The sequence below is a fragment of the Conger conger genome, chromosome 19, assembly GCF_963514075.1.
Source record: "Conger conger chromosome 19, fConCon1.1, whole genome shotgun sequence".
NCBI lineage: Eukaryota > Metazoa > Chordata > Actinopteri > Anguilliformes > Congridae > Conger > Conger conger.
Genome location: NC_083778.1, coordinates 6,770,421 through 6,785,488, shown reverse-complemented (window position 1 = coordinate 6,785,488; position 15,068 = coordinate 6,770,421). Strand labels below are relative to the sequence as shown.

General features: G+C 41.8%; 2 protein-coding genes across 3 annotated transcripts in view; both read right to left on the bottom strand.

Annotated features, from left to right (window-relative positions):
• The window catches only part of LOC133118792 (NACHT, LRR and PYD domains-containing protein 12-like), a 202,856-nt gene that overhangs the window by 92,336 nt on the left and 95,452 nt on the right, over positions 1–15,068 (bottom strand). The gene's annotated exons all lie outside the window — the stretch shown is intronic.
• The window catches only part of LOC133118793 (NLR family CARD domain-containing protein 3-like), a 35,739-nt gene that overhangs the window by 4,665 nt on the left and 16,006 nt on the right, over positions 1–15,068 (bottom strand). The window contains exon 4 of the mRNA XM_061229040.1: positions 5,207–5,380. Within this exon, the coding sequence (XP_061085024.1) occupies positions 5,207–5,380 (174 nt within the window). The remainder of the gene's footprint in view (positions 1–5,206; positions 5,381–15,068) is intronic.

Here is a 15,068-nt window from a genome sequence, read left to right as displayed (position 1 = left end):
TCAGAAAAAGACGTCTGTACAAATCGCGGATTCAATGTCATTCATGACTGATGGAGAAACAGACATTTCCACTAAGTGTGGGAGTGTGAGATCGTCTAAAGCCGCATCTTGTACAACGGGAGACCGGCCAACGTATTATTGGCCACATCGAGGTGGAGCATGGCCATGTTATACATAGTAACCCCAGCTCAAGTAAAGCAGAAATAAGACATGCAACACATTTAAATAGTCATTATTCAGATATTAATAATATATGATTATGATTCAGTAAGCATCTATAGGGCCCTAACTATGGAATCTGGCATTTCATATATTCTGTTAGATTTTTTCATGATCATTTTCTCTGTTTTAAAGCCCTATTGTCCTGTGGATGTTTACATAAAAACTCTTGTAGTGGCTTAAGGAGATCACCACTATCTCTTAAAAGTGGTTAGACATGCTGTCCCACTGCAACATGTCCGGTTAGAAACACAAGAGGATGCCACTGAATTCTCAACACTTTATTTATCACTGCCACACAGTTAGCACACACTTTCAGTTGAACATGTGGTTCTGAAAGGGATAATTATCTAACCTGGTAGCATTATGTACATGATAATGGAAACGAGATTTGATCAGGAAACGAGATTTGATCAGGGGGGTTGAGGCACATGGCTTTCACTGGGGCAGAGCTCCACACAGGTTCTCCTTGATTCCTGGTTGGTTTGCTGTTGCAGAAACTAGAGCAGACTAGAGCACCAGTCACACTGAACCAATCAGAATAACACCAAAAATGACTATATTCTGACCTGGGATTATCATGAAACATCTTTATGCCATCTCCAGTATTCCTGTGCTCAAAACCTGTCAGGAATGTGAGAGAAGGGGGGCTCCCCAGGGGGCCCAGGAAGACTCCTCCAGGAACCCCACTCCCACAGGCATGGGTGCCAACAGGTGGAGGCTAAAGATGTATGCTCCTGGGGTTAAATTACTTTACAGCCACATATTGCCACCGCACCAGAGGAAGCCAGCAAGCTGACCAGCGCACTGAGTGACAATGCCAGATTTTAATCATTTCCGCCTGACACACATACACCGGTCTAACAAGTAGAAACAAGAATCAGGTGTGTGCACCGGGGAACAGATAAGGAAGAGGTGAAATAAATGACAAGAGACAGGAAGGAAGTACATATAAGAAGTGGGAGGCGGAGACAACAGATTGAGCACAGGTGAAACAAACAAATTAGTGAATGGAGCAGGAAACAGACAACAGAATGCACAGAGGTAACAAAAGCTTTAGTCTTCCCCGGCCCTGACATTCCATTGCTTAGCCCCATTTTACTCCGCACGCAGCACGGCTCCGGTGTGTATACAGCACCTAAGACACCGCAGAACATTTTACACCAGCTCCATTCCTTTTTATTCCTGTCCTATGTGGCACATACGCAGTTAAGTAAACATAAGAAATTATGTTTACATGTTAGTATGTTTCCACCGAATTTTGAAACAGTCCTTTTGAATTTTGAAAGCATCTTTAATCTTTTCTCGGCCATCTCTTTAAATTGCCTGAAATTTAATTCCTTACTCCTGAAGGTATTTTAGAGGTATCAATTTTTGTTAACAATTGATTGGTATTCATCAGCATACATCTGCGGATATAAAAAAAAGCTGTGCCTACGCATTTCATAAATCCGGTGGAATTTGTTAGTTTGGTTCCCATCACACATAAATTTTGACACAGATTTGCAAAAATATTGATAAATGATGCGCATTGTGTGTAAACAAATGAGAAAAGCCTAGCTGAGTCCAGTTGCTTTTCCTGTCAGTCCTCCACATTCTTCTTTGTTGATGGAACAGCCTAGACTACGCAAATGAATGCAAACTGCTGATTTTGTCATTGTCACAGCCCTTTTTGACTTGCTGCATTAGCATTATAGAAAGGCCAAATTCAAGTTGGTTCTCCACAAAAGTATAGGGTTTGCAATCTTGCATATGCACCCGACCATCAACTGTTGGAAATATTAAGTTTAAATGTAATACATCATATAATTGTATAGTAATATGTACTTAATATGCACTCATTTCAAAAGCCATATTAATCTGATAATCAATGAAAACAATGTGATTAGTAGCCACAAATGTGAAATCAATATATGCACTAAGTTTTATTCATTAAGACACATTCACTGTTAGTTATACTGTATCCTTTTTACTGTTTGTATGCACTTCAGAAAAAGACCACTAGAGGTCCCTCTGGAGCTGGAATGGTCTGAGAGGGGAGCAATGGTTTCAGGTGTGGGTCCTGCGGGCCCTCGAGGAAATGGTGGAGGGAACATGTATTTTAGAACCACACTGATTCCACAATACTAAGCACAATTGGTGCCAAACCAATCAGAGTTGACTTATCTTCATCACGTGTTGAGAAATCATTGTGGCGGGAGGTAGACGGACAGCTGTGGGGCGGGAATAAAAACTGCATAAAAGATGGTGTATAGCTGAATGATGTGAGGTCACTCTGCAAAGTCACCTCGGCTTTATGGTCTGTGTGAAACAAAGTCTGGAAGATCCTGCCTCATTCTTTTTATTAAATCTCGAAGTCTAAATTCTTCAAACCGGTGCACTGCTACGGGAAGAAAATCCTAGGGGAAACACTGTATTCAGTTGTGTCCTTTATTTATTAGAAAATTGTTTTGCAGCATATGATTTCATTATAGGTATTATAGGCTGCTAAGGGTGCAGACATTGATGCTATAATACTTCACAAACATTGTATCACTAATACGACGTGCTATTATAAAATTATTAAACCACATACGTCATAACTCTTAAACCTCCCGCCCAAAGCTCATGCACACATTATGCAGCTTGCTGACACCCCCAGACCTATTGTCCTGCCTACTACTCCTCAGACCTCTTCACAGCAGTGACTGATGGGCCAGTTCTTACACCTAGGTCACTTCTACATCTACACTGGTTTCATGTTTCATTTGGCGGTTTGCTTCTGCGTCAACACAAACTGAAAGAAAGGAAAACCAGGTGCTTTTACATATTTCCTGTCGCAGCGGGTATTCTGGTAACCAGAAAACAATGATAGTGTTGGCTTCTGCTTTTGGATTTCCTCAGAGCAATAGAGAGAGAGTTGTGTCAATGGAGGGTGAAAACACTAGGCGGTCATGTGATTCATGGAGGCTTCAAATAGTTTCAAATATCATCGGTTACCATGAAACTAATGAGAAGACATAATTTAAGCAACAGAAGATTAGATAAGATGCCATGCATTTTTAAATAGGGTCTTTAATTTTTTTTAATATGAAAAATTCCACAGGTCACAAACCGAAACACAGACAACAAACAGAGGGCTCCACAACATTTAACTGCTGGAAAACAATAAACGGTAACAAAGTAACAAAGACATTTATGTGTGTGTTATTTTAAATTAGTGATTTAACTGTTAGGGTGTGAATATGGAGTGGATGTGTTGCGTGTGTTTTCCCTGGGAAACATGAGCTAGCAGCTGGGTGTGCACCCCCATACTTAGTGCACTCTATGGAAATAGTGATATGAAACCAAAAATGTGATATGAATAGGAAAAACAAACACAAACACCGTATGATTATGGCGGTTTGGTGTAGGTAGTGTCCCGCTCACAGCCAGAGACAGAGCCCTCTGCCACAAAAGAGTAAAACCACACCCCCAAAGCAGTCCATAGTACTGTCACAACAGTTTCATAAAATCCTGCGGGAAAAATGTAACTCCATTCACAAAGCCAAGATAAATGTCACTAAAAATCGTCTGGAAATTAAAACTCCCAGAGACATTCATGGCTACTGTTGACATCACCTCAGTGTAGCCTATGGCACTGGCTTTTTAGAGTGGTGTGACATGATTCTGTAAATGTGGAAAGTACACCACTGAAGGAAAAAGGTTAGGAAATGCTGAACTAAAGTCACGGAGCAGTCACAGCAAAGATGTTGAAAATAACAGTAAACTGAAAGAGCCAGAATAGAATAGAAGTCCTGAGCCTTTTGTACAATACGGGTCGGAGTGTAGGTTTAAAAGCACACATTAATTAAACAATGAGCTATCGAGTTCAGAAGCGTGCTTACCTGTAGGTCTATATAAGGCAACTATAAGGTTGACAGTTACCGTACAAAACTGTAGAAAAATAACAGAAAGCACGAAAACAAGGAAACCACAGAGATGCCAAAAACAGGGACCACCAAATCAGTGCAAGTAGGCAAGAGCACCGATTGGGACACAGCTGAGGAATGTCCAAATGCCAGCCCGACTTGCTCATCCTGCCAGCTGAGTGAATGGCTCTCGCTTGTCCCGACTGCGGAGCTTCTCTACTCTAGCTCCCCAGTGGTGAAACAACCTCCCCATTGCTATAAGAACTGCTCACTCACTGCCCAATTTCTACCACAGTCTGAAGACACACCTCTTCACACTGTACCTTGACTCCTCTGCGGGAGTACGCTAATCTATTGTCACTTATCTTCACCAGTCTCAGACTTTAGCCCTGTGTTGTATTATCTACTTTAATCTAGGACTTTCACATGTGTATTTGTCTCAGTACTGTAGTTCCTGACCTTATTACTTACAGACCTGGCCTATCTACCTTGCGTACTAGACTTATGTCCATTGCTTAATAACCGATCCTATGCAAATTGCACCTTACCTGTTCTGTTGTTGGTTCTCTGACCTTGATTTGCACTTTTTTTTGTACGTCGCTTTGGATAAAAGTGTCTGCTGAATAAAATGTAATGTGATGTTTGCGCAGAAATCACAGAATACGTCACTTCCAGAAAAAAACACAGCCATAATTATTAATATAGAATATAATTATTTTACGATATAATTTTATATTATAGCCTCCTATATACTGTAATATAGAATGATTTTATTCTTGTTTTTATAGTTGGAAATGAAAATGGAAAGGAAGTCTGTGCACCTACATAATCCCCATCATAGATAAACGTGATCATTGCATTACCCATCTCATATGTACTATGGATCACTTCTTGACCAAATATTCTGAGAGACCACAATCTCCTCCTCCCCTGCCTGTAGTTTTAACTTATATTGATGCCAATAGCACATGATATTGGTTGGTCACTACAATTGTTCTTTACAAAGCTAAAAAAATACTTTGTAAATTCCCCACATTTATTTTGAAAACGAAATTTACATTTCCAACCCCGATTGAAGGGTTTGTGTTTTTACTCACCCCAGTCTCTGCAGTTTACAGTGTGAGTCCTTCAGTCCAGCAGAGAGCACTCTCACTCCTGAATCCTGCAGCTCATTGTCTCTCAGCTCCAGATCACTCAGCTCTGAGTGAGGAGAACGCAAGACTGAGGCCAGAACATCACAGCAGCCCTCTGTGAGATTACACCAACCCAGCCTGTGGAGAAACCACATACACATGGACACACACACAAACATTAAAATTCACTGGTAATTGTAATAATGTTCACCTTGGCAGTTCATACACATGTCATTTCCTATGTGCCTTTGCATCCCTGAGTGGTAGATACAAAAAACAGGGAGAAGGTTGTGTAAATTACATTCATAAATTATTCTTAAATTATTTCATGAATTCATCCACCAAAATCTAAGGCAATTATTTAGCTTCATTAACCAACAAAAATAACAAAAGATCAAATTTGGGAACGTACTGCAAGGACTTAATTACCAAATATTTTCTCTATGATGATCATATATGAGGCAGAATCTGATTTGCAAACATGAATTTAATCTGCAAACCCAAGAAACAGTGTTTATATGATCACTGTGATGCACTTTATCCCCTGTGATGTTCTTCGGTCTACAAACATACCTACATACATTTTTTTAAAGTTCAACATTCACCATTACACATAAATGGATAAAAATAACTGTTAACGGACAGTTATTTTTCTCCTAGTCTAGTAACCTTTTATATAAAGGATAGGTCCGGTCCATTGTTTCCATTGGTCAGTTTGCGTTCAAGCCATGCCAATATCCACGATGTTCACAAATCATTTAATATTACACTGCGTTTAGATCGCCGTTATCTACTTTGTAACCTAAATTAACTTCATGTTATTATCATGGCCCCCCTCGTTGGGCCATGACAAATAAAGGGGAGATGCACAACCAAGTCACTTTTTACTTATTTATTATAACAAAAGCAAACAGAACCTAATCAACATAATAAACAATGGGGTGTGGAAATCAGCAAATCAGTAATGTGAGTGAGTGCATGAGTGGAAAGTATAGGAGTGGAATGTTGTAAGGTGTACAACATGACAAAAGGCACAAACCTCACGGGTGTCTCTGTGGGGGAAGAGCTCACCAACTACCTGAGCTCTCCTGAACCCTTTTATCCAATACTGAAACAATTAGCTTCACTGGTCACAGGTGTCACCAGTGAAGCCAATTTCCCTCCCTCCAGCCCCTGCCAGAACACAGACACACACAACGTCATACCTACAGGCAGGGGCGAGAGACAAACAGGCAGGGAGGCAGGGGGTCGTAACAGTTATTATCACACCGCTAGCAAGACCACCAAATTCTGGTGAAGCTAATGACTCATGACAACGCTCTGAATTATTTCAATAACTGCACGTTATCTGAATTTGTTCACTTAAACTTTTACACAAATTACTTGTGTCAGTGTAGCAAGTAGCAAGCTAGCTAACATTAAAAGTGCAGTGGAGATACATTATTGAAATAGCGTTAGCAATATTGTTGCTTTGCAAGCAATAAACTAATACATTAACCATAAAACATAGTTCCATTTAAAATACATCATATAAAGTTTGTCTTGTCTTTCTTTCGTGAACATTTTTAAAGATAAATGTGGTAATTGTCGTATAAAAGTGTTATTTAAATATGATGGAAAAAACCACATTCAATTCAAAATTACGTTCTTCCACATTTATCTGTGGCCCAAGTGTGAGAGTAACCATGACAACATTGTTTAAAATGTGGCGGTTGGTTACCGCAGCTATGATAACTGGCTACGATAGCTGGCTCTGAGCAGTTTACTGTAAGCTTTATTCATTTTATAAAAATACAATTGTACACAGCTTATAGCCATCACTCGTCAAAAAACGTTTGCCTCAAATTCTTCCCCTCCACTGTTGTTACTGTTGTTGGCTTTGACCCAATTGTGAAAGCTAGCCAAATGAACATAGCTTAATGTTAAATTACCTTATGAAGTCTAGCACTGTCACAGACAATGAATATAGTCATTCATTCATTCATTCATTCATTCTCCTAACCCGCTTATCCTGAACAGGGTCGCAGGGGGGCTGGAGCCTATCCCAGCATACATTGGGCGGAAGGCAGGAATACACCCTGGACAGGTCGCCAGTCCATCGCAGGGCACACACACCATTCATTCACACACTCATACCTATGGGCAATTTACATTCTCCAATCAGCCTAACACGGGGAGAACATGCAAACTCCGCACAGAGAGGCCCCGGCCGACGGGGATTCAAACCCAGGACCTCCTTGCTGTGAGGCGGCAGTGCTACCCACTGCACCATCTGTGCCGCCACAATTAATATAAGCATATAAAATAAAATAAGTCAACAAAAGGTTGTCCAACTTCCTAACCAGTAATTATATTATTGCTCAGACCTGCTGCAAAACTACACCCCCTAACAGCTGAAGCAGAGCCAGAGGTGCTTACGTTCAATTTCATTTGCCAGGTTTCCACCCACTTCTGAATTCCGTTTAAATCCTCGTGAATTATTTTGGTAGATTCCAAACTGTTCGCAAACCCTCCCAGTTTGCTATCATCTCCAAATTTAACCCACCCAATGTCTCCTGTAATTCCTACATCTTCATTTAGATAATGAGTCTTATAGGCCTATGGTACCTTTTTAGACGTGTAATTGTTTATAAAATACAAAGTGCTAAATGTTGTATTTCCAGAGCCCTACATACGTGTTGAGATCTCACATACAATATTGACCAGTTTGCTATATAATGATAATAAAAGAACAAAAAAACAAAATTTCGAAAATTCATTGTTATCCGATATGACTAAAATATATGAACACATTTGCTGAAAATAAAATTTTGGAAATGACTAAATATCATTCTAATGAAGGTAAAAAAATCACTTTAATTTGCATATATATTTTATTCTAAAAGGGAAAGTTTCATTTGGCACTAGCCCATAACCCATTTGAACCATCCCCAATAATGCGGTAAGGTTAGTTTTATGTTCTAAATTGGATTTTCCGACTTCAAAAGCTCTTCAAAAAAACCCCCCCCAAAAAAACCCCAAAAAAACAATAGTGCTCAAAATAAGTCAGGGTAGCTCAGAGAACGCAGCACAACGCTTTATTTGATTTTTCATCGCAATTTTATTATTACGAAACATTTTTGTCAATAACTTCGATATTAGCCTACAATAATAACATCGCAGGATACGGGTGTTATGACGAGGGACCTTCCAACATAAAGGCACAACATTTAATTTGTCCATTAAGCCCATTTATTTTTTGATAGTATTTGTATGTTCAAAAACATTTCTTCATTGTGACTCGGACTGTTCATATTTATGGACCATCTGAAAAGTGGTTGTCAAATAAAAATGTTAATAGCTTTCTAACCACAGCAGTGGTTAGAGTTCAAATAATGTGTTGAGGACCAGGAGGACATGAGCATGCGAGAATTTTTTTTAAATATTGATTTGGGGAAAAATAATAATAATTAAAAAAATAAATAATCCAAAGGCAATCAAACACCTAGAATCAAGACTAGATAGCTACTGAAAGCTCTCACATATGTAACCTTAATACGCAATCTGGCCCTGGGTTTATTGAATGTGGCAGATGTTGAAGTCCACTAGGGCTTAATTTAATGAGTTAAGTACATTGATGAGAATGTACATGACTGGGACCCACAAGGTCGGTGGTTCGATTCCCGGTGTTTCCACAATAAGATCCGCACAGCCGTTGGGCCCTTGAGCCTTAACCCTGCATTGCTCCAGGGGAGGATTGTCTCCTGCATACTGTAATCCAGGGTTTCTCAAAGTGGGTGCCGTGGCACCTAGGGGTGCCGTGATAACAGTAATTTGATCATAGTTGGAATTTAGCTATTTTAAGGAGGCCTATAAAATTATGTTATAACCTATCAGTTTAAACATCAAGTTGAAAATTGTTTTCAGTCATTCGTAACAGAAACGGATATCCCTTCACGCACATAATTTTGGCACAAAGAAAACACTGTACATGCATTTTCTTTCTTGTGCTAAAATGTATATACTACCGCATCTATTCTGAAGCGCGCTCTTATAACATTAACTGTCAGCAGATGTCGTAATTTGTGTGGTTTCCTAACTTTATTAGCTAATTAAGAGTTGGGTAATTAGCAACTGTCACTTTTGTCCACTCATGCGACAAAACTTTTGGCTGGGACTGTATGTCCGAAAACACCCGTAAAGCCATTTGTTCCAAATTAAATCGGGGACTAAGCATAAAAATGGCTGTAATTCATACACAGATATGGATGCAAATACCCTCAATTTAAAGACAACAGTCTGCACTTTAACGCCATCTTTCATGACACATGCGCTGGAGTACCGAGCCAAAACTTGTACCACTGTCCAAATACTTACGGACTGTATATAGGTCAGGTCGGTTCTATTAACCTGTGGTACCTTCTCTTAAGCACTGTACCACAGGCAAATAGGGAAAAAATCATTTTCTTTTGTATCATGATACTTTTTGAACATTTTCCGAATTATTTAACAAAGAATGAAAAAGGCACAAATTCACACTTATTTGTCGATGTGGATTAAGTGAATTCAGTGAAATTTCCGATTTCAACGTGATGAATGACTCAATAGCTCAGGAACTAATGATGGTTTTTCTAATTTTAGTTTTATTGAATATTTATTGAACAGAAAAAACTTGATGTATATGCTGGAAAATGCGCATTTTCCCCTGGTTCATGCCCACACCATCTCATATCCTGGAGCTCCAACTGCATCACCCTGCCCCTCAAACTGCTCTCTATACTTTCCCTCATTTGAACTTCCTATCTTTCCAGCTAGTATTTTGATTGAACTAAAACCAGTTCAACCCATTTGAATTAATCTATTTTACAAAATTTCTGTCTTATCCATCCTACCATTAGACAGAGGATAGGCTCCCCCTCAAAAGCCGGGTTTCTCCTGAGCGTCTGTTTGAGGGTTTTAGTCCCCAATGGGGAGTTTTTACCTCATGTGCTTGCTATTTGGGGTCAAGCCCTAGTTTTTGGCCTTTTGTTACTCTGTAAACTTATTCTATAAAATGCGCTACACAAATCAAAACATTTTTAACCATTGTGATTGCTTGTGTGTGCGCTGCTTTGCTTGCTCGGCTCTGCTCACTCTGTGTGTGTGTGTGTGTGTGTGTGTGTGTGTGTGTGTGTGTGTGTGTGCTTGCTGTTCCGTGCTCTGCGGATGATCACTGCTTTTGTACTTGGATTCCATCAGATGGAATAAAAGCCTATTATTCAACACTTTGCTGCAAGTGTTTTTCCCGTGTATTGGATTTCGGTGCTATTTATGGTAATGAGCCAAAGCGTAGCGGGTCAACGAATACACCTGACTGTGCCTCACCTCTGCTTATTCACCCTGATGAAGGCCTGTGTGCTGCAATGCGTCGGTGCATGTTTTTCATTTCTCGCCTATGCATTAGCCGTATACTAAAGGGTTTTTAACGCATCCATATCAAGAGCGCCTTTTCTCAACATTCTCATCACCCCTGTTCCAAACAGCACCTTGTTGGATTTTGCTACAGACGGTGCTCCTCTCAGTTTTCTCCATTGTATTACTGTTGTTGGTTGCTATAGACCCCCTTCCGCCCCCAATGAGTCTATCCTCTGCACTATAGCGAAATTATTTTGGTTGGTGACATTAACTGGGATTGGTTACGACCAGTGATTTAAAATCTTTGAGCTACTCTCATTGACTTAATACTGACGAATGTTCCTCACAAATTTTCTGCAAATGGTCTTTTCTGCAATGACCTAAGTGACCACAGTGCTGTTGTTGCTGTCAGAAATCCTAAGATCCCAAAGACAAAACCGTGTATTATTCATAAGAGAAATCGAAGGCGTTTCATCGAGCAGGGTTTTTAAAAATTATTTTTTACATCATTTCTTTCTTTTTAATTGGAGCAGGATAGAACTGATCCCTGACGTTGAAACAGCCTGGAAATTATTTTACAATGGGTTCATTACAATCATACATAGACATGCCCCTTCATGCAGGTAGTGAGTTCAGGGGTGGGATAACTCTTGGTTTTCACCAGAGCTCTCAAGTCTTATTCGTGAACATAATTTAGCCTGGACTAAAGCAAGGAAATGTGTCAAATGCTTGCTCTTCATTTCTATGCTGATGATACTGTTACTTATTGCTGTGCTGCAAATCTTGTCAAAGCCTTTCAGAACTTGCAAAGTGCTTTTGATATTGTACAAAATTTTCTATGTCAATTGAAACGTGTTTTAAATGCTGACAAAACAAAACTCCTCTCCAAGGAATCGCCACCGGAGCCCTCCAAAACACGCCGACGGAGTGGGAGCTCGTCGGCGAGCGTCTGGTGGCCGGGCCTTATCCCATGGGGCCCGGCCGGGCACAGCCCGAATTGGTCACGTGGGCTCACCACCTGCAGGGGTCAGCATCGGAGTCGGGTGCTTTGCCCAACGGGCAGTAGGCAAAGGCGGGGATCCGGGTGTGCTGATCCTCGGCATCGCAGACTGGTTCTGGGGACGTGGAACATCACCGCTCTGGTGGGGAAGGAACCGGAGCTAGTGCGGGAGGCGGAGCGGTACCAACTAGATATAGTTGGGCTCGCAGCACTGAGGAATGAGAGGGTCGCCTCTCTGCGACTACATGTTGCTGGGGGGAAAGCTCTGACTGTCGTTTGTGCTTATGCAGTATCCGGCCTTCTTGGAGTCACTGGGCAGCATCCTGGAAAGGGTGCCACCCGGAGACTCCATAGTTCTGCTGGGCAACTTCAACACGCACGTGGGCAATGACAGAGAAACCTGAAAGGGGATGATTGGGAGGAATGGCCTGCCCGATCTTAACCTGAGCGGTGTCTTGTTATTGGACTTCTGTGCTGATCATGGATTGTCAATAACAAACACCATGTTCGAGCATAGGGTAGCTCAAAAGTGTACTTGGTACCAGAGCACCTTCACTTTACTCTAGAGTGCTGGAAAGGAGGCTCCGACCGACGGTCAAACCTCGGATTCAGGAGGAGCGATGTGGCTTCCGTCCTGGTCGTGGAACAGTGGACCAGCTCTTTACCTTGGTGGGGTCATGGGAGTTTGCCTATCCAGTCCACATGTACTGTGTGGACTTGGAGAAGGCTTTCAACCGTGTCCCCCGGGGAACCCTGTGTGGAATACTGCGGGAGTATGGGGTACCGGGGCTGTTGTTATGAGCCATCCGGTCTCTGTATAACCAAAGTGAGAGCTGTGTCTGCATCCTCGGCACAAAGTCAAACATGTTTCCAGTGGGTGTTGGACTCCGCCAAGGTTGCCCCTTGTCACCGGTCCCGTTTATGATATTCATGGACAGGATCTCAAGGTGCAGCCGAGGTGAGGAGAGTGTCCAGTTTGGTGAGCTCAGAACTGCGTCTCAGCTTTTTGCAGATGACGTGGTTCAGCTGGCTTCATTGGACTGTGACCTTCAGCACGCACTGGAGCAGTTTGCAGCTGAGTGTGAAGCGGCCGGGATGAGAGTCAGCGCCTCCAAGTCCGAGGCCATGGTTCTCTGCCGGAAAATGGTGGATTGCGCCCTCCGGGTTGGGAACGAGTCATTGCCCCAAGTGAAGGAGTTCAAGCATCTCGAGGTCTTGTTCACGAGTGAGGGTAGAAGGGAGCGTGAGATTGACAGGCCGATCGGTGCAGCATCAGCAGTAATGCGGGCGTTGCACCGGACCGTCGTGGTGAAGATTTACCGGTTGATCTACGTCCGAACCCTCACCTATAGTCACAAGCTTTGGGTAGTGACCGAAAGAACAAGATCGCGTATACAAGCGGCCAAAATGAGCTTCCTCCGTAGGGTGGTTGGGCTCAGCCTTAGAGATAGGGTAAGGAGCTCGGACATCCGGAGGGAGCTCGGAGTAGAGCCGCTGCTCCTTCGCGTCGAAAGGAGCCAAATGAGATGGTTCCCTTTGGAGGTTTTCTGGGCTCATCCAACTGGGCGGAGACCCTGAGGTAGACCCAGAACCTGCTGGAGAGATTATATATCTCTCCTGGCCTGGGAACGTCTCGGGATCCCCCAGGAGGAGCTGGAATGCGTTGCTGAGGAGAGGGACGCCTGGAATACCCAGCTTAGCCTACTGCCACCGCGACCCGACTCTGGATAAGCGGATGAAAATGGATGGATGGATGGACGGACAAAACAAAAATATTGGTGTTTACCAATTCAAGAGAAAACTGACTGAATCTACCATTTATTGTTTCTCTTCAGGGAAAAGAGATTGAGCTTGTTTCCTCATTTGAGTACTTGTGTATCTTAATTGATGACTGCCTCTCCTTTAAACCACATATTCAGCACCTAGTTACGAAACTGAAATTGGGTTTTTTCTTCAGAAACAAGTCATGCTTTTCTTTTGAGGCTAAAAGGAGACTTTTCTGCCTGTGCTTGATTATGGCGAGGTTTTGTACATGCATGCATCCTCTCAGTGCCTCCATGTGATCAACACTGTTTATCATGGTGGTACATTGAGATTCATTACAAATTGTAGGGCTCTCACTCGCCATTGTACCTTAATATGATCGGGTTGGCTGGCCAGCACTGGCCACCCATAGACTGAATTGGTATATCCTTATTTAAAAGACAATTCTCGGTCTGCTTCTGTCATACCTATGCATTTATATATTGCAGAAAACTGCTGGAAGTTATTGTTTACATTTGATCTTTGATATTTTTATGCTGTTTGTTCCCAATGCCCATACGGAAATGGGGAAAAGGGCCTTTAGGTATTCTGTTCCTTCTGTTTGGAACATGTTGCAAAAGGACATAAAAATTAAGGAGCGGGTCTCATTAGATGCCTTAAAATCCTATATGAAGGATCGCAAATTCAATGGTATGTCTATGGTTTACCTAGCCTATTTTATATATTTTGTTCCTTGATTGTGACATTCTAAATTTCCCTGCTGAATTACCTAGTTGGAAAAAAAAGGTCTTGAAATGTGGGTACGCCACTTTCTAAGCATTGTGATTTATTAAAAAAAACTTGTATGCGTACATTTACGGATACTACTTGGGGCATCAGTTCATCCACACTGATTGATTCAAAGTGTTAAGCAATTCCAGTATTTGTGAAAGGGTTATAAAAGGGCCGGGTGATGCCCGTGCACAATGATGCGCAATGGCTGCTTTAGCACTGTTGGGAGGGCTTTGCCAATGGCGGGCTTCGGATGGAGAGGGTGTTCAGGGACCACACGGATTTTCAGGCCCAAGATGATGACTGGCTTATGAGCCGATTTTGTTGATTTTGATATCGTTGAGCCTCGTCATACCATCTGTGTGGGATGGCATAATTGGAATGACCCAACAATACATACGGTTTCCCAACACTGCGGGTGAACAAGCCAACGCCAAAGCGCAATTTACAGCGCGTTCCCAAATGTAATCAGTGTGATCGACTGCACTCATATCACTGTAAAAACAGTACATGAGGTAGGGATGTGGCAAATAATCGGTTTATGTAAACTGCTACCATCCCACTTTTTAAACGGTTAACTGTGTAACCGACACTGTCCGAATCTTTTTCTTTTTATAAAAACTGTTCTGACAAATTTAATTGCATTTTCAACTTTATTTCGGGCCATCTTAGTAGTTACACGTCAACAAGTTAGATAATAGCCTAATTGCCAAATGAAAGGTTTACATGTACATTGACATGGTGCAGTGTAACCTCACAGTTACAGTAGTCTAGGCTAGTTCAATCCATGTAGTTTACGTCCAGGCATGCTGGTCGATCACGTGTCATTTTTTAAAAATGCATGAGTTAAAATAAGAATTCTTCATGTTTTTATCCCTCTTCCCTATGGCTTCTGCAAGACAGACTTCATTGGCGTTC